Source organism: Chrysemys picta, chromosome 15 (assembly GCF_011386835.1).
Source record: "Chrysemys picta bellii isolate R12L10 chromosome 15, ASM1138683v2, whole genome shotgun sequence".
Taxonomy (NCBI): domain Eukaryota; kingdom Metazoa; phylum Chordata; order Testudines; family Emydidae; genus Chrysemys; species Chrysemys picta.
The window spans coordinates 22,304,498-22,328,061 of NC_088805.1; the positions used below are offsets into that span (position 1 = coordinate 22,304,498).

The following is a 23,564-nucleotide window of genomic DNA, read 5'->3' on the forward strand; positions in this document are numbered from 1 at the left end:
GCCATGTCGTCAGGACAGTGCCACCTGCCAATATAGCACGGTGGAGACATCGCTTTAAGTTGATGTAAGTTACATTGCTCAGGTGGGTGGATTTTTCACACCTCGAACAACGTAACTTACGTTGATTTAAGCAACAGTATAGACAAGCCCTCATTCTCACCTTTACTTCCTTCTCACAGGGAAGAGTGTCCATTTGGAAGTCCTGTAAGACAGAATTTGGCTTCTCTCAATAGACCTTTAAATGCTCTCATGGTGATATCAGTACTGCATCTTTCTGTTATAGGAGAAGAGCATCAACCATGATCTGGATCATGGCAATGCTGTCCTTGAATCCCCCAAGGTCTCTCAGTCGGTTCCAAAAGTGGAAAAATCCTCAAGCAAACAGCAGGAGGAGGTTAAACCGGTAAGTGTGTAATGTACAGTTTTCAGATCAGTGAATAACCTAATCCACTTCAAAATCTGCCTAGTAACTTTGAGTACATGGTAGGAGGGCAAAGAACACATTGAATGCAACCTGGAAACTATTCATTTGGCCTCTTAAATGAATAATATTTTCATATCTCCCTTTTTTGGGGTTATAAAAAGGGGGTATTGCAGTTAACAAAGTAGCTGTAATCATAGCTCCAAAGGCTCTCTGTGCCATAAAGAGGGATGTCCTAGACCTTGAGAGACCTTAGATAACCAGTTAAGTTCTGGGTGCCCCCTGCTAACTTCAGATATGGTCTGTGGATACAGTCCCTGTCTAGTGGATGTTGTCAGTGTAATACTGCTGCATCTGCATTGTTATTAATGATTGCTCCATGCCATATTCCCTGCACTAAAAAGGTACCCACTGACTATACTGCTGTCCAAACACTCGCCCCATCCCGTGGTTTGTCTTTAAATGTCCTGAATCTGGATTCTACTTCAAATAAAGGCTTCCTGTCTCTCCCAATAGCTTTCCCTCCCATATGGGTACTCAGGCCAAGATTTTTAAAAATGGGACACTAAGATTAGATTCCCTAGACCATATTTGGGTGCCAAAATTAGGGCCCTGATTTTAACAAAAGCTCTGAAAATAATCAGTGGAAGACACTTTGTGGTCAGTGCTCCTGAAAACTAGGCCACCTACTGGAGGCTTAACTGTGGGTCACCAAGGTTTGAAAATCTTGGCTTTAGCCTGAGGTCCAGAGTTGGAGATTCACCTAGTCTGTCTGCCAGGGTGAAGCACCAGAATGGCTCTGCAGGTCTGAACAGGTCCCAGAGTCTGACAGCTGGTCATATTTATTCACCTAACCCTGATGCTACTTGTCAGATTCCACAGAATGTCTTCAGAGATTATTTCCCTAGTGCTATGAGGCAAGTACATCCATTAGCTGTAAATTAGTCACAGCATATCTTCAAGGAAATAGATAAAAAGATAGGAAACCACTGACTGAGCAGCACAGCGTAGAATTTATATTTAATTACAATTTTTTATCTTTCTTGGTAATAATGGAAATTACTGTAATCTCAAAAAAGCTTGGAAAGTAGGGCCCAGAACAGTACAGGCCCAATGGGTGTTTACCTTTTCCTGGGGTCAAATAGGGACAATGTAGATCCACATATAAAAGAGTCGATTTTTATATTACTTATTTGCTCTCTGCATTTGTTCCCTAGCCAGGTAAATAAAGTTGGTTGCTAAGCTTTAGGCAAGCCGTTGCCACTTAGAATGACTCATGTAGCCTTGTTAACCAGAGTGCTTCTGTGGGTTTTTCCGTTAGAGATCTCAGCATGCTTTCTATCCTCCACAGACACGAATAAGTGCTCTCTTAAAACTCTCTAGCCTTTTGCTCTAGGGAGAGGAAAAAATCTGAAATGACTAATTACATTTGTAAAAATTATCTTTAAGGGATGAAAGAAGAACCAGTCAGTTACCGTCTGTCATATTTAAACTGCAATTACTGTGCTGCATATTGATTTTCATAGTGTTACAACACAGTTCAGTTGAACACATTAACCTTTACAAGGGACGTAAACAAAAAGCTGAGCCGAGCCATTGTAGAATTGTGATTGTCAAAATAAATACATGTGTGTGTTAGATTACATTTACATTCTTGTTCTTGCTAAAATCAACATAAAGATGAGGAGAAAACTGGATTGCAATTTTGGGAAATAAGGGGGTATAAAAACTTTGGAAGTTGGCCAAAAGTTCTGAGTTTAAATAACGCAAAATACTTGAAATGCTTTTTATCTGGGGATCTTGAAATTCTTTACCAAGAAGAATGTATATAATTATACCCCCCTTTACAGACTGGGAAATGCAGGCACAAAGAAATTAAATCATCACTTTTCCAAGCTATTCAGCAAGAAAAGGAAGAGCTAGGAATAGGAGTCAGATATTCTGATTTTCAGTCTGATGCTCTATCCACTAGATCACATGTTAATTCATTCTATAGTTCAAAAGGACCCTGTAATTGATAGGATCAAAGAGATGTGGGAGAGTAAGTTAGTTACATCTGGATACCTGCATGCACTGAGCCTTTGTCAGCAAACCAGATCCTTCCTTTCATAAGGTGCACGTTAAATGCTGAAGTAAGGCTCATTTTCAGTGCCTCAAATGATAATTTGCATAAACACAATTGATTAGATTTTGGAAAGCATTGATTATTAAAGATATACATTTAAGGTTGTTTTAAACTTTTGTAGTAAGTACAGATGGACCTAAGTTACAAATTGGAATCTGGAGCTGAACTTTTTTACAGAGTTCAAAGGTGTGTTGGATCCAGGTGGCTTAGATTATGCCAACCTTGACAGTAAGATATAACAGCGCATCTTTCTTGCTCATATAGCGAATTACACATTTATACAGTGCATTCTATGTGGGTGTATAACATAAATACTAATAATGTTTATTACTAAACCAAATAGACTCAGTACTTTGATTTATTTATGGCTTGGCATAAATTACTGAGATTTCCTCCCCCTGAAAATGTTATGAAAAATAAATTTAAAAATATCTGCTACTAATTTCTAGCTAAGAATAGTATGGCATTGGGCAGGTAATTGCATCCATTGTTCATTTTATATATAGATATAGATATATATAGATATATAGATATAGTATGTATGCATTTATATGCACTTCAGCAAGAGCCCATCCCCATCTATTCTGTTGGTATCGGATTTTATTATCCAGATTCAATGTTATGATATCAAATAATGCATTTTCATGCTTGAAGAAAGATAGATACCTCATATAAACTGAGGGCTATCCTTCCCTATGGTAAAGCACAATATTAGCTAACACGCCTGTAGAAAAATACTACCGACTAATACACATCAAAATGCTTTGCATGCATTTTTACATCTATTTGTACTGAATCTCTTCTCTTTGCCTGCAGCTCCCCTGTTGTTCTAATCTCTTTAGGTCACTTTGCACTTTGGTTCTGTGCTCCTATGTGTTTGCTACCCCTCCAATTTCAGAGTCCTCTGCAAATTTGGTGGATTTACACTAAGTAACATCAGATAAACACCTGAAGCAGATGCACAGGGTATAGAGAGAGGTGCATTTCCTGCCCCCCTCTCTAGCTTAACTGATGATAAAAGCCTCTGGAGCCCCCCAAAGCATCATGGATATGACTATGACTATCAGGAAGCATCACTGGTAGAAGACTGATAGATAGCTGGTCTTTGTAGCAGAAGCAACTCCAAGGACCACCAGTGCTCCACAGATAAGAGAGAATATCTGCGTGGAAAGGTTTTGTTCAAATTCAGGTGGATTCTTACTTAATTCAAACCAGTGCACTCACCCCTCCTATTGTTTCCCTTCAGCTCCAGTTTGCTTTGCTGCTTTTTTTCCCTGCTGTAATCTTACTCTAATGGGTTATTTTTGTCATTATGGGGGCAGGGCCGGCTCTGGCTTTTTGGCCGCCCCAAGCAAAAAAAAAACCAAACAAACAAAAAAACAGGGCGGCCAGAACGGCAAAGCAAAAAAAAAAATGGAGCGCGGTTGCAGGGGGACCGGCTGGGGGGGGGGGGAGCGGGCAGGAGAGAGATAGAAGGGGGCGGCCAGGGCTACAGCAGGGGCGCTGCCACGCGACCCCTCCCGCTGCGCCGCCGCCTGCTGCAAGGGCTCCGCTCCGGTTGGCAGGGAAGGAAGGAAGAGGACTGCCCTGCAGGGTGCTCTGGTTCTCCGCGCCGCCGCCCCCTACAGGGCGGCCGGAGCGGAACCAAAAAACAAAAAAGCGGCTGTGCCACCCTAGGATTGGGCGGAATGCCGCCTCCAACAATCTGCCGCCCCAAGCACCAGCTTGCTCAGCTGGTGCCTGGAGCTGGCCCTGTATGGGGGGTGAACTAAGGGTAGAATAGTCTACAGAATCCCTCTTTTGAATAGGCCCTCTCATTTGCTATTGCTGAGTTCAAAGAATAAAGATCAATTCATCTGCAGTATTCAATCAACATCTTCTTTAAATTGTATCAAGTACCGGGTCATGGTGACCAAATAGCCTCAGCCTATATCATTGAATCACCTGATTCCTGATCAGGGGGCTGGGGAGACGTTGCTGTCAATCACTTCTGTTTACTCTCCCACTGCCTTCTTGGTTATCCAAGATTAAGTGTTATGTAAAGACAAGGAACAACTGCTTGCTGGGACTGTCAGGCAGCATACAAAGGGGGAGAGCTGGGAACTCTATTATACGAGGTGCCTATTTAAACCTGCTGTAAAAGGGATAAGCAAACACCAGCTCCCCTTCTGCACTGAGAAAAGGCCAGCCTGGCAAGAGAATAGAAGGTCCTGGAGTGGGTAGTAAGAGAATTGTGGCCGCTTTCCTGTTGGGAATCCCCTGGCCAGCACAAGCTTTTAGATGTGAGCAGGCTGCTCTCAGCCTGACGGAAAAGGGATCTCTTTGTGCTTATCCCTTTCAAGGCCTCGCTTTCATTTCATACATCATTGTTCTTTGGGCTGAAGAGTTGCTGCTTGCCTTCCTCTACACCAGGATAAACTGGGGCGGGGGGAAGAGGAGGGACTGTCTTTCCTCAAAGGCAGGGACAGAGGAGGATGTGGCCAGTGAACACAGTATTACATGCAACTAACCAAGTCCCTTTTCTTGTGAATAACATGTCTTGCTTGCCTGTTAAATCCCACCCCTGCTTTGTCTTTTTGTTATTAAGATACATAAGCTCTCTGAGTCAGGGATTGTCTTAATAATAAATATCACCTCACTCTTATGTAGCACTTTTCATTAGTAACTCTCAAAGCACTTTACAAAGGAAATGGGATCATTATCCCTATTTTATAGATGGGGAAACTGAGGTACAGAGAGGACACGACTTGCCCAAGGTCACCCAGCACAGCTGTGGCAAAGCCAAGAACAGAACCAAGAACTCCTTTGCTCAAGTCCAGTGCTCTATCTTCTAGGATTCGCTATCTTCCACATTTGGGTACTGTTGTACTATAAATAACAAGTATCTCTTAATAATTATAAATTTGTATTATGGTATCTTCTAGCAGCCCTAACCAAAATTAGAGTCCCATTGTGCTAGCTACTGTACAAATTCATAGGAAGGAACAGTCTCTGCTCTGAAGAGCTTACACTGTAAATAGACAATACACCTCTACCTCGATATAACACTGTCCTCTGGAGCCAAAAAATCTTACTGCGTTATAGGTGAAACCGCGTTGTATCGAACTTGCTTTGATCAGCCGGAGTGCGCAGCCCCATCCCCCCGGAGCGCTGCTTTACTGTGTTATATTCAAATTCGTGTTACATCAGGTCTCATTATATCGGGGTAGAGGTGTACATACAAAAGATGGAAGAGAAGAAATATTAACTTCATTTGGCAGACAGAGAACTGAGCTGCAGAGACTGAAGTGATTTGCCCACGGTCATACTGGAAGTCTTTGCCAGAGCTAGAAATTGCATCCAAATGTCCTGAATCCCCATCCAGAGCTTAGCCACAAGAACAACCTTCCTCAAATTTGATCTCCAATGGAATTCTTTAAGGAAGGTGTCACATTCTTGGGTGCAATTTGGACCAATGAGGGGTTGTCACAACCTGCCCTGCAACCATGGGTGCCTCACACTGCTGTTGTAGCTCACAACCAGGGCTGCTCACAAACAGCCTAACAGCATGCAGGTCACACCCTGAATGTCTGTGTATAGCCCTGGTCTGCAGTCTGTCAGCAACTCTCCAGTCACACTCTGGGTTCCTTCCACCAGCCTTAGTTACTACTTGCAGGGTGACCCCAACACACTCCCCTTTGCAGAACACACATTTTTGGGGAAATTGAGACTTTCCAGCCTGCTCCTGGGTAGTTCAGATATTAGAGATCCATTCGCAGTCTAAAGGGTCAATAGTCAACAGTTTATTACTTTAACTGGAGTTACCAAACAGTTCAGTCTAAACCAATTCAGGGCTGTGTTTACATTAAAAAAATAAAACAAGCTTATTAACAAAAGAAGATTTTTAAGTGAATTCAGGTATTGGGTATTACAGTCAGAAATGGTTACAAGAGAAGTAAAGATAAAACACTTCCTAGGAGCTAAAACTTAACAAGCTAAACTTGGTTCAAGGTAAAATCCTTACCACATGTTCCTAGCAACATGGCTGACCAAATTCTCAGGCCAGGGGTATACATCTACCTCTCTCAGCCTGCTGCACACTCCGTGTCCATGTGGACACTGCTGCCATGCACTAACAGTTCTCTCGCTTGCTTTGAGCTGTCCCACTTTGAAATGGGAGTAGATCAAAGCACACGAGGGAAATGTTACTCCATGGCATCTGGCTAGTGTGGGGTAGATTTATGCCCCAGCTTGCAGTGAACTAATTGTTCCTGTAGACAAGCCTTTGGGAGCGGGGGGCATGATGGGGAGGAGAGAGGGGAGTCTTCAGGGCATAGCTGCTCTAATTCTGCTGCATACCTACCAGTTACCAAGGGGGCTAAGTGATGAAATGGGAAAGTGTGCTGGCTTTCAAGGTACTTGCATGGCACATGGAAAGGAGCTTGGTAATCGTGTCACAACACAATATGTTTTCACAAATGACAATGCAATCCAGCATGAGTGGCAGTTCCAGTGATCCACCCCAGATCACCTTACTAGGGGTTCTTTCGAGATGCAGGCATGCCGCAAAGCTTTGTGTGTATAAGCTTGTCCAACAGCTTCCTGTGGAATATCCTGCTCGAGCCAATGCTAATGTCTTTCCCCTTCATAAGCGTAGCATGTAGCAAAATTAAAGGCAAAGAAATGTTTTTTTTAGGGAAAAGAAAGTCTAACTGCAGCAGTTTAACAGTACACCACATCTTAAAAATAAATACCCAATCCTCTAATACACTTGGAACAGAGCTGTTGACTTTTTTTTTGGTTTCTGTTCTCATTCTATATTGGGTAGCATCAGCAGGCTCGAAGATCCCCGTGCATGTGTGTTCTCATCACACTTAAGTCCAATCAGGCCATGTGACATGTACTGCAACATTAACTCCACCTATTGTATTTTCTATTTGGCTTTTCCTTATTAAATGGAATGTTCTCACATTAATGTTTTCTATTTAATCTATAAAATAAAATAAAATATGCTTTCTACCAGCACACTGTAACTCCTGGGATTTCATGATTTTATGAGTGCTTGATATCTCAATGTTTAATGTTGCATGTGACAAAGGGTATCTCCTGCCCCGTGTTGACCATAGCTAACAATTCTGATGAGATGGAGGTCCTCAAGCATTCACCCACATAGATGCTCCACACAAATACTGCCCTTTCCTAGCAGCTGGTAGGGAGATGCAGTGCCACATAACTATTAGAGGGTGTTTTAAGAGTGGAGTTATTTGTAGTGTAGTAGCACTGAGGAGCTGCAATCATGCGCCAGGGGCCCATTGTGCTAAGCACTGTACGAACACAAAACAAATAGATGAGTCTGGCCCCAAAGAGCTTATGTCCTCATCCATAGACTGAGTGTCGTATGCAATATGTGCTATCAGCCCTTTTTGTCTTCAAGGCCACTCCCCAAAACTTGGGATTTCCCATGCAATGACAAATTATGTTCATGCTAGTCACACCATTGGGTGCTCCTAATGGGAAACGTATTCTGGTTTTATACCCTAATGGTAGATCAATGATTTATTTTCCACAGCCCAAAACAGACAGCAGGGAAGCAAAAGAAACTTCAGTGAAGCCTCCAAACCGCAGACCTGAGGCCAGGACCTCAGAGAAGATAAGTGCCTCTATGTCTGTCCAGAAGACCAAGGTAAAGTTTATAGCTAAGTCACATGACCTAAGTTCTCACAGCTGGTTTATAACACTACTTTAAAGAATTGCCATAAAATATTTTTCCTTGTATGCCTAGCTCGGTACGATGTCTAACAGTGGGGAAATACTAGATACTTCAGAGGAAGGCACACAAAACCCTGCAGTAGGCAAATGTGAGATGAAACTGTCCACAGGGAAGTTTTCTTCATGACCCCTATTAATTACAGGTTGCCTTATGCTCTTGGTTATCTTTTTAATCATTAATGTCATAAATTTGGGTATTCTTATCATCCATATACTCCGTTCCTGAAACTTCCTGTTTCTGTTGCACTAAGTTGTGTTTTCAGCACTGCAGAGGAATGTTTTAAATATATAACATTGTTCATAATGCTTTAAAAATATCAGTATGAAATGGTGATGAGAGAGAAGCACAAATTTCAAATGTCATGGGCTTCTCTGATTTCTATGGGGCTTTAGAGTTTTCTGATTTTAGGATTAAATCACATAATAGCTACATATTAAAATTGCGGAGGCAGGAGGTGAAAATCATAGGCCTAAACATGAGTTGTGAGGTTTATCTATCAAATCATCACAGTATTGGGCTCTTGTCCTGTGAAGACTTACAATAGTAAAGCTAAGCACGTGCAAGAACAATTTCCATTGAAATAGATGTTTGCAGGATCGAGTGGACTGGATTATTGCACTATTTTGTAGACTAGGTGGTTCAGGAGATAGAGGTGAAATGCTCCCAATCCTATCATCTAAATCACTAGTTCAAATCCAGACTAAGAAAGCAGTGACTAGAAGTCCACAGGCTGTTTGAAATTAGTCTGGTGATCCCACTCCCGTTCCTAATAGACTGGTGATCACGTTGCTATTGGCACCTCATGCATTAAGACTGGCATCTCGTGCCTTGCCTGCCTAATGAGAATTGTAGCTCTTAGCATAGGACAAGTTATTTAACTCACTCTGGTTCTACCCGTTATGCTTATCCCAGACCTCAAGAAGTGTTCAATGTAAGCTCAAAAGCTTGTGTCTCTTACCAACAGCAGTTGGTCCAATAAAAGATGATATGTCACCCACCTGGAATCTCAGGAAACAGGCTGTATTATATCTGCATAGTGATGATGCACTATATTTCAAAAGGTGTTGAAGGAAAACATCCTCTGGGTTTTTATGGAAATATCTGAGGGTCAAATGTCCTCTGGCACCTTATAGACTAACAGAAGTATTGGAGCATAAGCTTTCGTGGGTGAATCCCCACTTCGTCAGACGCATGTGCAAATTTCTATAAAGAGCCCATGTATAGGGGCGCCTCTTTGTGGTCATCTGTTTCAAACTCCTACCCCTTGTCTTGGGGTGGAGACCCTCCTACGACATTGGAGGAGGCAAGAATTCACCCAAACAGCCGAAACCCCACGGAGCGCCACACTGCTGAACACCCCCCGCGCGGAACGCTGCCGAACCCCTCCCTGTGGAGCGCCGCACCGCCGAACACCCCCACCGAGCTGCTGAACCCCCGCTGAGCGCTGCACTGCCCCCCCCCCACCCCAAGATTGGCCGCCTCTTACCAGGTGCCGCCCCAAGCACGAGCTTGGTTGGCTGGTGCCTGGAGCCGGCCCTGTGCACCGCGCCGCTGAACCCCCCCGCTGAACGCCGCGCTGCCGAACCGCCCCGCCAAGTGCCGCACTGCCAAACACCCCCACTGCCAAGCCGAACACACACACACACACCCCGCGGAGCGCCCCGCCGCACCGCCACCCCCCCGCAGAGCGCCGCTGCTGAATTCCCCCCCCCGCGCACCCAGCCCCCGAAACAAAAACAACCCACCCCACCCACCCCAGCGCCGCCCAACCAAACCCAAAAAACAACAACAAAAAACCCTGAGCACCCCCCCCCCCCTCGCCACCCTAAGACTGGCCGCCCCTTTCCAGGTGCCACCCCAAGCACGCGCTTGGTCGGCTAGTGCCTGGAGCCGGCCCTGCCTGCAGCAGCAGCTGCTATCCCCTCATCAGCCTGCACAGTCCCTTCTCCAATCTCAGAAGAGCTGGCAGCAGGGAGCAGGGGTAGGATTTCCAGCCCGCCAGAGTTTGTGAGGGTGGAGAGGGCGCACTCCTCCACCAGTTAGGGCCATGGTGGGCAGGGTCGTTTTTCACAGCAGTGTGGCTGATTCGTGGAGTGGGCTTCCTGAGCACTCACAGGCAGTGGGGTCAACAACAATAATTGGTGATTACTTCTTCCTCTTTATTTGCCAAAGCCTGTTACACACATTTCATATTGCTGGGACTGAGCGTGGGGGCTGCAGCTGGCTGTATGCAGGAGATCAGGGTAACAGGGTGGTCTGCCCCTTAAAGGCAAGGGGGCCTGGGGCCAGGCAGCCTGTTCAGTTATCAGACCCTGCTGGAAAAGGGAAAGGTGGTCCCTATAAAGGGCTGGGAGAGCTCAACCGGAGAGAGCACTGCAGGAGATTAGCTCATGTGGCAGGCTCTGGTGTGGGGGAAGAGATATGAAGGGAATGGCCTATGGGACCCTGCAGTCTCCTTTGGTCGTGTTGAAAGAATACAACTGTGCCCTAAAGGAAAGGCTTGAAAGACTTCGGCTGTGATGTCAGCCCTTCCTGGGCTGGGGAGTCAGGCCAGCATCTTAAAATTGAGCTAGCAGACCAGAGTGGTTTCTTTTGGCACTACAGTATGTGAATCTGAGAGTTAAACTGGGATTGCAATCTGAGTTTGACCCCTCACAAGAGGCTGAATCAGGATTGGAATGTGGGCTTGGACACTCAGGCAAGGGCAAAAAGGAGTTGCAGTCCTCCTCCTTTTCAGGTGCTGAATTTGGATTGGGTTGGTGTGGAGAATGGAATGAATGAGGGGAACCAGCCTGGGTTATAGAAACAGAACTTACCTTTTATCCGTAGCGATATGGTTCTTCTAAAAGAACATTGAGGCACATTGTCAAGGGAATAGGGCGGGGGGAAGCTTGCCACGTTACCACCAAAGCTGTCTCTCTTCTGTGAACAGAGGTTTTCATTGTCCAGGGCTCTCAATCTAGCACCTTTCACAAACATTAAACATTCACTTAAAAATCAATATATATTCCAGTGTTTGGCAACACTTACCCTTTTTTACTCTGCCGTTTACTCAGTGTTTTAATGCTTCATAAGCACTCGCCTGTTAAATATTCATGTACAGATTTAGCAGATGTAACACATCACAGTTTGATTCAATTTTCCTAACTCTGTTCATTCATGACAAAATGAACTGTTTCAGAGACTGGAAATTGCATTTGCCAGAGAGTAACAACTGAATTACTCATTCAAGGTCAACGTCAGGGTCCATTTGTAAGAATCAGCTAATATTCCAACATCAAGCGGTAGAGTCATCAGCATTCAAATTGGAGACCTTTTTGGCTTCAGAAACAGGCCCTTCTACTACTATGTCAACTCAAGAATATTCAGTTCACAGAACTCTTATCTATCTCACTGGATTATTACTTACAGTCTGTCACTGTGGGAAGAAGGTGTGCCAAGTTTCTCATTCCACTGTTTAAATGGATGGGAATGAAGGATGTTAATTTCAGGAGAGTATCCATGCATCCTGTGGTGGTTAGATTGCTAGACCATCCTCTAGCTGGGATGGGAAGAACTGATTTGGTAAATATGTCTGAATAACCCAGCTTTGGAATTTAGCATCTGACTGCAACAGCAGTGTTGCAGGTAAAGGATGGACAGAACGTTTTTGATAAAACATTTTTGTTGGAAAATGCCAATTTGTCCACAGCAAACTTTTTGCAGACTGGAAAGTTTCTCAAGTCCAGGATGGAATTTGAAAAAGAGAGAGAGACCCATCCCTGAATAGCCAGTAGCCCAGTGGTTAGAGCATTCAGCTGCAAAACTACATTCAAGTCCCTGCTCTGCCTGATTTAGACCATGGACTTGAATCTTGGTCTCGCACCTTTCAGCTGAGTGTGTGCCCACATCTCAAGTGAATGCCCTAACCAGTGGGCTGGAGAGCCAGTCTCTCTTCCTTTCTCTGTTTCAATCAATATTTAATTATTTATATAAAGTGGAACAGCTCCAACAGGAGAAAGTGAGACAGAGAGACCTGACATTTTTTGAAATGTCTCAGCTTCATCCCAATGTGGAATGATAAATGTCAAAACGTAGATTTTTTTTTTTTTAAACAAAACAGAATTCCTGTTTTTTGGCCAGCCCTATTTTCAGATTGCTGTCAAAACATGCAGTTCTATTGACAGGACTCACTTGCTTGGGGACATAGATATTTTATGTAAGTCCTTTGATTTAGTCTGTTTTTAGGTTAGTTAATACAAGGGAAATTAGCTTTTCATAAATGATTTCCTATTGCTTCTAGCATTCTGGTTAGTCATCCATTTCCCTTAGAAGAGCTGCCAAAGGTATTTAAATATTGGAGATATGTCCAAGCCACCAGATTCCCATGTTGATTTCAAAAACCTCAAAGTTCTGGGATTTTGGTTCAGTGTATTATAAAGTTAGAAATCAAATTTGCAAATTGAGGCCCAGGTTCAGACTTTGACCATCCATTCATTTTTATACCTGTCTGATTCTGGAGAGGGCCCGAAGGAGCAGTACCAGCATAGCAATAGACACAACTGTCATTTTGGCATTTCTAGCCCAGCCAGTTCCAGAGAATACATGAAATCTCACAAGAAAGCCTAAACTCTTGCGATGCACAGCCTGACGCTGAAATAACTCCTTTAAATATGGTAGCTATGAGGAGGTTTGTACAATATGTTTGGCTACCTGTGCTTTCTGTAGTGGGAGTCCTAAATGGTTTGGGTATAGTCTCTTGTTTTCAGTTGCTTATTACTTCTGAAAAAAATTCCTTTAAGGCTGAAATTGTGCAAAGGTGAATTGTTTTATACAGTGTCAAACTCTGTAAACCAAGCACTCAATTTTGGAAATTCTAAGTTAAGTTTTCTACTGCAACATTAACTCCACCTATTGTATTTTCTATTTGGCTTTTCCTTATTAAATGGAATGTTCTCACATTCATGTTTTCTATTTAATCTATAAAATAAAATAAAATATGCTTTCTACCAGCACACTGTAACTCCTGGGATTTCATGATTTTATGAGTGCTTGATATCTCAATGTTTAATGTTGCATTAAAATAGTTTGTGCTTTTAAGGTAATAGTGTTATAGCAATGACATTCTTGATTGCTCTCTCTAGATATAAGCATAATGGATAAAACCTGTTGAAGCCCAGGGGGCTTTTGCAGGATTAAATGAAGATAAAACTTGTCCCGTGCGTGTGCGTGTGTGTGTGTGTGTAACATTTTAGATGGTGTAACAATTTTAGATTTTGTGTAAGTATAATATGAATCCTATTATTATTGTGACTAGTCTTAATTGTAAATTATCTCTTGTCCTCTGAGACCTCCTTGAAAACTAGACTGATCCTCTCAAAGGATTCCTCCAAGATGGAAACTATAACTGAAGAAGCAGTCTCCTGGGGGCACACTTCCTGCCATGTGCAGTGTGTGTTGGCAGGCACTGGAGTTTTTACATGCCAGCCACCTGATCCATACACATTAAAAATGATGACTAACTTTTGAGAATGGAAGGATTAATATAGACTGACTCCTGACGTTTAGTTGAGAGCCCCTTTGCATCCTTGGCGGGTAAGCTGTGCCCTAATAAAGGACAGTTGAGGAGCAGTGTATGTAGCTTGTCTGTACGTGTTCTCCATTCTCTTATTTGCTCCATGTGTAAGGCTTGCGCCTGTGTAACAGGTCTCACTAGGAGATGTTTCCTCTTCATCTCTATGGTGACTTTGGAAATAAGGATTTTGTCTTACTCCAAACGTTTCTCTGTGGTATTGTGAGTAGCATTCTTCCCACTTTGTGCTGTTCATTTTGGATCTTTATGTTCCAGTTTGGAAATTTTCATGTGTTGAGTTTGCAGATAGGAAGTTGGCAGCCAGCGCCAGAGAGAGGGGGACACTCACAGGCAGAGTTCTAGCTCTGAATTCCACAGCTGAGGCAGCCTCGGTGTGTGATGAATTTCCATGGTTTGCCAGAGGGAAAGCTCTGTCCTGATGAATCACAAAGAGCTTTATCAGATTGGGACTCCATGGTGAACTCCCAGCGCATGGGAGAGGGAGAAGGGGCAGGCATATAAGGAGGCATAAAGATCACTAATGACAGCACTGCACAGTACTTCCTTAGTAGTGTTTTAACCTTGCTTCAATGGGATGTCCAGTCTACAGGTTCCAAGCAGAGCAGCAAAAAGGAAAGTTAAGTTAGAAAGAGAAAATTGTAAGCAAGTTACCGAAATTTACTAGTCCTCTGCTAGTACTGCTTCAGAATCATCTCGCAAATGATGATCAAAGTGAAGATCTGGATATTGACTTGTGCCCTCAGGAGAGTGCAGAAGAAAATGCAAGAATTCCTGAAATCCAGGACAAAAGTGATGATGAAAAGGATGACCCACTTTTCCTACTACATGTCCGTACCAAAGTTGGATAGAATAGCAATGATAAAGAGGATACTGTTGACATTAGCATCAAAAAGAGCCAGTTAAATGTCCTTCTTTGATAATGGAGGAGTTTCGCACCCAGTGTCTTGGGAAAGATCTGCTCTATTTCCAGAATCACAGTGATAAATTCGTAGCTTCCAAGCAGCAGTACAAACGTCAGAAATTGTCTCTCTCAGCTCTACTTTTCTAACAAAAACTCCATTTAGAGGAGAGCATTATCAGAGGCATTGGTTCTAAATCCACAGAAGGAGTATTCTGTTTTGGATGCAAACTTTTTTCATCCCCTATAGCACCTTCGTATCCCCAGACTTTTCTGACTGGAGAAAAGCAAAGAAGAAGTCTTGTTCTCAGGAACACAGTGTGGAACATCACAATGCCACATTTGCATGGCTAGCATGTTTTCAAGGCAAGAATCGCTGTGTCGCTGGTAGACCAAGTGCCAGCTCTTGCCATGGCTGTAGGTGTCAGCTGAGCACTGACAAATTCACAACTGGAAACCAGACCAGCTCACCCGTATGTTAGTATTGATCAAGATAGGTGTTAGACTTGTAAGCATGTGTTAGTGTTTAGACTCTATAAAATGCTTGTAAGTGCATTAATCTTACTTGTAATGTCTGTATCCCATACTATGTGTAAGTTTTGCTTTATAACTGTAAGAATGCCTGCTCTGAACTTGTGAACTCAGGCAGGAGGAGTGGTTCCCCCACCCATCAAGGAGGACAATCAAAACAAAGTGGGCCATTGTGAAACATCACTATACAAAGACTTTGCTACATGAAGAAGGGCTATCAATTTGGATTCTGGAAGAGGGAAATAAAGATACTGACATGAAAATTTTTCATCTCCTTTGCTGTTTGGACTCCCACAGGGTTGCAGATCGGAAACAAAAGCAGAGATCCACAAGGTCAAACTGGGTTAGCCCTAAAAGACATTCAGTGCTGACAGATTACTACAATTCTGTTACCTTTTGGAACAATAGACTGTAACTCACTTGTGTACAGTATATATGTTGCCTGCTTTAAACTGTAAATAACTGTTCTTTTTCCTAGTTAATAAATTCTTAGTTTACTGAAGCGTTGGCTACAAGCATTGTCTTTGGTGTGAGATCTAAGGTACAAATTGACCTGGGGTAAGTGACTGGTCTCTTGGGACTTGGAAGCAACCTGAATATTTTGTTATCTTTGGTACAAGTGACCATTTATCACCAAGTCAAGCTTGCCTGGGTGGCAAGATTAACTGGAATGCCCAAGGGGACTGTCTGTGACTCTGTGGTGAGACTGTCACAGAACTTCACAAGTTCACATTTGTTACTAGGTTGGTGAAATCTAGTTATAAATGATACCACCAGTTTGGGGTATCTACCCTGCTTTTTGACAGTCTGCCCTGAGGTTGGCACTCATGGTTGTGAACCACTCCAGACAGTGTGACAATTGCATCAACAGGGTGACGGTACAGCTACTTCTAATCCAAACTGCTTACGGAAGGAAGTTTTAAGGCATATTATGACATCTGGTAAGCTTCCTGCTGAATGTGACATTTAGAGGAAGGGAGGAAGTTATCAGCTCTCCTCAGAACAGAAATTATCTACATATTCTTGAAGCCATTGCCGAATTAGATCTGTTTCTAAGTGAGCATATTAAATCCTACTTGTTGAAAACAATCTGTGATGAGTTCATTGAGCTAATGGGATGTAAGTTTTTTTAAAATTTATTGTAACTGAAGTCAAACAGGGTGTGAAGTAAGAATGCCTACAAGGGTACCAAAGGGATGTGTAAATTATTCTCTAAAATTAAAAGTAATAAGTTTTCCCACCTGTAAAACCAAATACAAATGGTGCCCTTCAGTCTGAACTCTCCTCATGCTTACACGGTCCTGAAAGGACCCTTTTCTCAAGGGTTGAATGAGATTTCAGTGTCCATAACATCTCAGTCCTGAGCAGCTCTGGAGCTGAAAAAGATGAAAGTTTTTAATGTCTTTTCCTTTTTAACTACGCTGTTCCACTGTCTCAGATTTATTTATTCTATTTTTTTACATTTATGGACTTTACCTTTCTTGATCCCATGTTGTGCTTTACTGGAAGACTTAGTTGCTGAGTGCATACAATTGAGCTGAGCACTAGAGGACACTGCTGCAATTGCTTTCAGTGAAGGGTTCTTTGTGGAATGAAATGTTTTGCTCACACTGATAGTATAAGGCCCTGTTCTGTTGGAATATACAAAAAGGGGCTAAGGAAACCCCTTTTTTGCTACAATAAGTGAACGGGTGGGAGATGAAAAGCAGATTTTGGAATAGGTAATTACTTGATATGTACAATGCCAAGCATAAGAGAAGAATTTTAGGCATCTCCAAATAACCTTAAACTCTTCCAGATTGAGGTAGTTTCCTATATTAAGAATGAGAGAGCCAAGATTAGTTTTGTTTTATTTTATGAGCTGGTAGATCAAAGGCTACGGTCAGATTTTTTTTGTTTCATTTTATATTCTTCAGGTTCTCTTACCGTTCTCCTCTCCATGGTATCTGAACACCTTCATTTACTGCATGCTTTTGTGAGTCAATATCTTCTCTTCATTCATTTATTTTTGGTTGGGGAGAGGGAAGAGCAGACAGGCATGTTAGTGTAAGGAGCTCATGTTAAGATCATGCTGGGTTCCCGGAGCGCTGCTCCTTACATAAAGTACCTCTTCTGTGAGGATGACTAGTGGGCCTATGCGTCTGGTAGACTAGTTAATACTTATGGTATATATGCCCCAGGCTATACACTAAAAAAGTCTTGATACATGATGTACTCGGCTACTGGACTTTTCTGGATATCCAGAAAATTCTGGTTGCCTACAACCCAGGGATGCTAATTCTTAACTACAATAAGGCACCTTTAACTCCACTTTGCTAGAGCAGTGTAAAGGGGCCGTGGGGGTAAATGGGAGACCAAGGACTCCAAACACAGCACCTTAGCATATTGGGTGACAATGAATGCTACTCTGCCAAATCAGCCTCTAATCAGTGGGCCATATTCCAGTATCTTTACTCAAGCTTATGCCACAAGTAACCCCCCTGAGACCACCGGGACTGGCAAGGAATAAAGGTGGCAGAATCTGGACCAGAGGCGTAGCAGTGTAAAGCCCTTATTGCAGCATATCAGTACTCTAGCCTCAGGGTGGGGGGACAATTGTTTCCACCCCAGAGCCTCAGTCATTGGTATTTAACTGCATAACAGGACTGCACTGTTTTTGCTGTGGCAGAACATGACAGTGTTCCATTGGAATGATGGCACTTGACAAGTGACATAGCAGGGAGCCATGAACCAGAATGACGTGCATATCTGAAGGCACCAGCAAAGTAGGTAATTGCAATGCTGCAGGTGTTGGGATATGGCAGAATGCTAGGTGGAACAGAAACGGCGAACCAGTAATAATAATATATGGAGATATACCTATCTCATAGAACTGGAAGGGACCTTGAAAGGTCATCAAGTCCAGCCCTCTGCCTTTCACTAGCAGGACCAAATACTGATTTTTGCCTCAGATCCCTAAATGGCCCCCTCAAGGATTGAACTCACAATCCTGGGTTTAGCAGGCCAATGCTCGAACCACTGAGCTATCCCTCCCCCCATAGCAGCACTATGGTGCCATCAAGTGGTAAATTGATTGATAACTGTAATAATCATTCGGGTTCGTCAAGTTCATTTAATGAATCAAATTCTACAAATGCAGGCATTTTTCTTTTCTTTAAATCTCCGCTGGGTTCCCCCATCATTTGTACCTTGTGATTAGTCAGGAGGTATTGTCTTCTGTTCCCTGATTGGATGAATGAGACACAAGTGAATAATTAATAATGCATTTCTGGTATGCATTTGGGAGACTCCTGGGAAATATAAACAGCTTTGTGAATGCCGGGCACTGTAGTTTCAATATTCATGAATAGAAGATAACATGACTCCAAGAACAGCAGTCAATCGAATTGGAGTCGTTTGCTCCCACACATTTCCAAAATTTCCCCCATTCTTTTGATAAACCCTGGGATTTTCAGAAGTGCTTAGCTTTAGCCTGATTTTCCTGCTATTCAGGTCAATGGCAAAATTCCCATGGATTCAATGAGAGGAGAGGAAGATTAATGCAGCACTTCTGGAAATCCCACCCTAACCCAAAACTGGACTTGCGAGAAGATATGGAGGAAGCTTAGTTTATAGTCCATTTAATCATTTATCCAGAGAGATTTCTTATTGACCACCTAGACCAGGATGCCTTGTTTTAGGGTGCCATCAGCATCTGGAGTTTGGTGATGATAAATCTCTGTGCACCTTTGTCGATCCAACCACAAGATCAGGGCCTCAGTTTGCAGATTGCACTTGCAGAGAGGAGAGCTGAAAATTATGACCAGAGGCTCTGAAATAAAGTACTTAATCCTCTCCATGCTAGTGCTTTCCTTCGTATTGCTCTTTCAGAGACTTCAGCTTTGGTATGCAGGTGCAGAGTGGTTCATAACAGTTAGTGCTGCAGTAATTTTGGCAGCAGCAAGTCAGCTTTTTGGAGAGAATATTCTTTCACCAGGAAAGACTTGTATAGAAAGTAACAGATCCAAATCCTGCAGACCTCGCCCGGTCAAAGTTTCCATTAATTTTAATGACAGACTTGAGTGAATGAAACTGCAGGATGCATATGAATTTCTGGCATAGTTTGTTTTATTTTTTAAATGAGTTTACTCATAGGCTAGGCTAAATGCAATAAACAGCTGTAAAAAGACTACAGATACTAACAAATAATGCAACTGTTGGAATTACTTGGGTTTAAAACACAGGGAACCTCTATATCCCAGAAATAAACATTACCCTACTGTTTTTTAAGGGAACTTAATGTTGCCACTATATGATATATATTTAAAAACACCCACAAACCACCACAACCACATACAAAACCCCAGACTATTTTAAATGCTGCAGATGCAAAATCCTCTCTCTCATCATGTGTGCACAATCTTGTTAATGTGGGGCCTGAATAAAAAATAAGGTTTTAAAAAAAAAAAATCACATCACTGCACCACTTTTTGGTTTTCAGTGGGAACAGTATTGTGCTTTAAATGTTCTCTTTAGGCACGTTACACACACAAAATTATGTTTAAAGAACATTAAGGTTGCAAAGTGAAGAACTGAACAGTTAGTAAATGTCAGAATTAAGGATGCCTGTGCCACCTTGTGCACATACATTATAATAATCTTTAATTACATGATGGCATACTATTTTCTCCACAGGACGTGTGCCTCATTCAGTGCACAAGATGGACAATGTTCACTTAATTAGCAGCAATTCAGTGTTTTGTTTTATCCTCATTGTTCAATGTGTGGCCCCATGCCCTATTTTACTGCACGCTGTTCAAATCCTGCTCTGAAGGAAAGAATTCTGAATTTCCTCATGGGCTCCTTGTCTGATCTGTCTCTCTTCTTCCCCTCCTGGCCTCCATTTACCTCCCCCACCATGCACATTGTTGCCCATCCCAATCTCCCCTAATCCCAGTCTGCCTTCCTGGCCTCTTTGCCTAATCTCTGTATTCCCTCCCCACTTCCCCATCCAAGTCTCTTTGCCCAGCCAGTCCCATTTCTCCTGCAGTGTGGCTCCTCATCAGATCTGTGTCTCCTCTCACACACTTCCTTCTCTCATCCCATTTATTTTCAATCTCCTACCCCGCCTCCTCATCCAATCTGTCTCACTCCCTCCTCTCTGCCTTGCTGTTTCTATCCCTGGCATAGGTGCTGGAACTAGGGAGGTAAGGGGTGCTGCTGCACCCCCTGGCTTGAAGTGGTTTCCATGATATACAGGGTTTACAGTTTGGTTCAATGGCTCTCAGCACCCCCACTATGCAAATTGTTCCCACACCAGTGATCTCTGGTTTACAGTCCCAATCTCTCCTCCCAACTCTCGGGCCTAGTTTCCTTCTCCCCCTGTCAGCCTCCAGTCCCAGTCTTCTCCATCTACAGGCTCCGTGTCCTAATCTTCTGCCCCCTCCCTCAGGTCTGACTCTTGTCCACGCTGCATTCGAATCAGGCAGTTTCCTCCTCCATACTGTCTGTGCCCAGCAGGGGGACACTGAGGGCACAGGAGAGACAAGCTCTCAGTTCCAAGCAGGGGTGCAGGAACTGGGGGTGCTGGAGGTGCGGCAGCACCCCACCGGCTTGAAGTAATAAAAACTGAATGCATGGTTTCCACTTTCAGCACCCCTGCTATAAAAATTGTTCCTACGCCCCTGATTCCATTGCCCAGCCCAGTGCTGCAATTGCAGGGAAAGTCCAGCTTCAGCCCTAGACTGGAGCATGCTGAGTGCAGATAGGGTTACCATATATCAATCCTGCAAAAAGAGGACACTCCACGGGGCCCCGGCCCCGCCCCAACTCCGCCCCTTCCCCACCCCGGGCCCCACCCCTTCTCCAAAGTCCCTGCCCCAACTCCGCCACCAGGGTGACCAGAGCAAAAAAAAAAAAAATGACGGCAGAGGGAGGCCCGGGAGACGCAGGGGAAGCACAGGGCAAGGGTGAATGAGTCTGGCCTGGCCCTGAGCGCAGGCAGGACTCGGGTGCGGTACCTGGAGGGAGAGTAGGGGGCGGGCTGTTCCTTCTCCCCACCTGGGCAGCCAGACTCGGGAGCAGCCGCTGCTGCAGTTCCCACTGCCGCGGGGGGAGGAAGTGGCCAAGCACGTGGTGCTTGGCGGCTGTGGCTCTGGGGCCCGGGCCCGAACCCTCCGAGCCTGTGCCTGCTGTAGGGACCCAGCAGCGTGCACGTTGCACCCAGCCCCTGGCCAGAAGCATCTGGGCTGGCTGCCCAGCTGGTGCAATCCCGCGGGCGGCCCCGGGGCGGAGGCATTGGCAGCCCCGTTCGTTCCCCTGTGGGACCTGGGGGGGGGGGAGGCTGGGGCCTGCTGCCCCCACTCCGGGGCCGCCCACAGGATTGCACCAGCTGGGTCCCCGCAGCAGGCCCGGGCTCAGGGGGTTCACGCCCCAGGCGCCAGAGCCGCAGCCACCGAGCGCCACATGCTTGGCCGCTTCCCCCCGCGGCAGTGGGAGCTGCAGCAGCGGCTGCTCCCGAGTCCGGCTGCCCAGGTGGGGAGAACAAACAGCCGCTGCCTGGCCCCGGAAAGTTGGAGCCCAGGGAGGAGGCGGTCCCCTTACCATGCCTTCCTATTTTCCCGGACATGTCCTGCTTTTTGTAAATTCCTCCCAGACGGAGATTTGAGGACCAAAAAGCCGGACATGTCCTGGAAAATCCAGACGGATGGTAACCCTAAGTGCAGATGGAATCTTAGGGGAGTTTAGCTCTGAATGTCTAGCAAGTTTGTACTAAGAACATTTCAACTGTGACTTTTCAAAAGCTATAGCTTGGCAAAATTTGGCCAAGATTTTTACACGAGCGGCAAAAGACATAAAACCCTGAAGTCCACCCAACTGCAAAATTTCAAATACCTGTTCCAAAGCAGTGGACCCTGGAACCACTTAAAGATGCCAGAATGTTTTAACATGGACAAAACAATGTGTTCACTAGCTGCCTCCTTAGAAACAGCTGAACCATTTTGACGGACATTTTCTAGCAGAACTCTGCATGAGGGAAACTCTGCATGAACATTTCAGCCCAGATGGTTAAACTTTAGCATAGGTACAAGCAACTGCATCATGGGAGGGGGATGTGATTCAGAGCCAGAGCTTCAGCCAGAGCCACAACTTCAAAGGGCTGTCTTGCTAACACGCTACAAATTGTTGTCTAGAGTCATGCTAGCCTGACTGTCAACCCAGGCCGCCCAGAGGATTCAGGGGGCCTGGGGCAAAGCAGGGGAGCTGCAGCACTTGTACTCACCCGGCGGCGGTCCGGGTCTTCGGCATTTCAGCACCGGGGGGCCCTTCAGTCGCTCCACGTCTTTGGCAGCACTGAAGGGCCCCCTGACGCCGAAATGCCGCCGAAGACCTGGACCGCCGCCTGAGCAATGAAATATAAAGCTTCACAAAGATAATGGCAAATACACAATGAAGATAACAAATGTGGAAGTGCTTTATTATGTAAAGAGCACATATATGAAAGGTTTGCTTTCTATTAAAACACTAAGGAAATTCACAAACTTCATTTAACATTAGTTAAGCTTGCTCTCATCAATAAAGTAAACCATGCATTATGATGGCAGGGGACTGGACTCTATGACCTCTCGAGGTCCCTTCCAGTCCTAGCATCTATGAATCTGTGATACAGCCATTATTACATGATCCGATATTTGTTTTTTACACAAGATCCCTGCTTCATTCAGTGCATGGGATGGATCTGCTTTGGGGATGAATCAGGGTTGTGTAGTGACCAGGGTTGGATTAAGATTATGAGGGGCCTAAAGCTAATGGGAGGGAAGGGCCTAAGTATGAATGACATATTGCAAAAAAAATTATGAAGTCAAACATTTCTCTACCTACATATTTACATATTATTTATTTATGTAAAATTAACAAGTTTATTTTACTCTCACTACACTCAGTTCTCCAAACAGATACTTCTGAGTAAGAGGTAGTACGAGGAATGCTATGCTGTTCTTCTCTTAGGCCTCATTCCTCCTAAGTAGTGGACGGGGCTGCCTGGGGGAGGGGGAAGGGAAGTGGGGCTTTTTTACCTGGGCCCCACGAGCCCTGGCCCGGCGGCGGTCCGGGTCTTCGGTGGCATTTCGGCGGCTGGGGGCCCTTCAGTGCTGCTGAAGACGTGGAGCGACTGAAGGGCCCCCCATCGCCGAAATGCCGCCGAAGACCCGGACCGCCGCCGGGTGAGTACAAGCGCCGCAGCTCCCTCGCTTTGCCCCAGGCCCCCTGAATCCTCTGGGCAGCCCTGGT

At 44.4% G+C, this 23,564-nt stretch overlaps 1 protein-coding gene across 11 annotated transcripts in view; it reads left to right on the forward strand.

The window, feature by feature from the left end:
* The window catches only part of RIMBP2 (RIMS binding protein 2), a 359,348-nt gene that overhangs the window by 18,866 nt on the left and 316,918 nt on the right, over nt 1-23,564 (forward strand). For all 11 annotated transcript variants that reach the window (XM_024101538.3, XM_024101539.3, XM_065568590.1 and 8 more), the window contains exons 2-3: nt 284-403; nt 8,095-8,208. In XM_024101538.3, the coding sequence (XP_023957306.2) occupies nt 284-403; nt 8,095-8,208 (234 nt within the window). The remainder of the gene's footprint in view (nt 1-283; nt 404-8,094; nt 8,209-23,564) is intronic.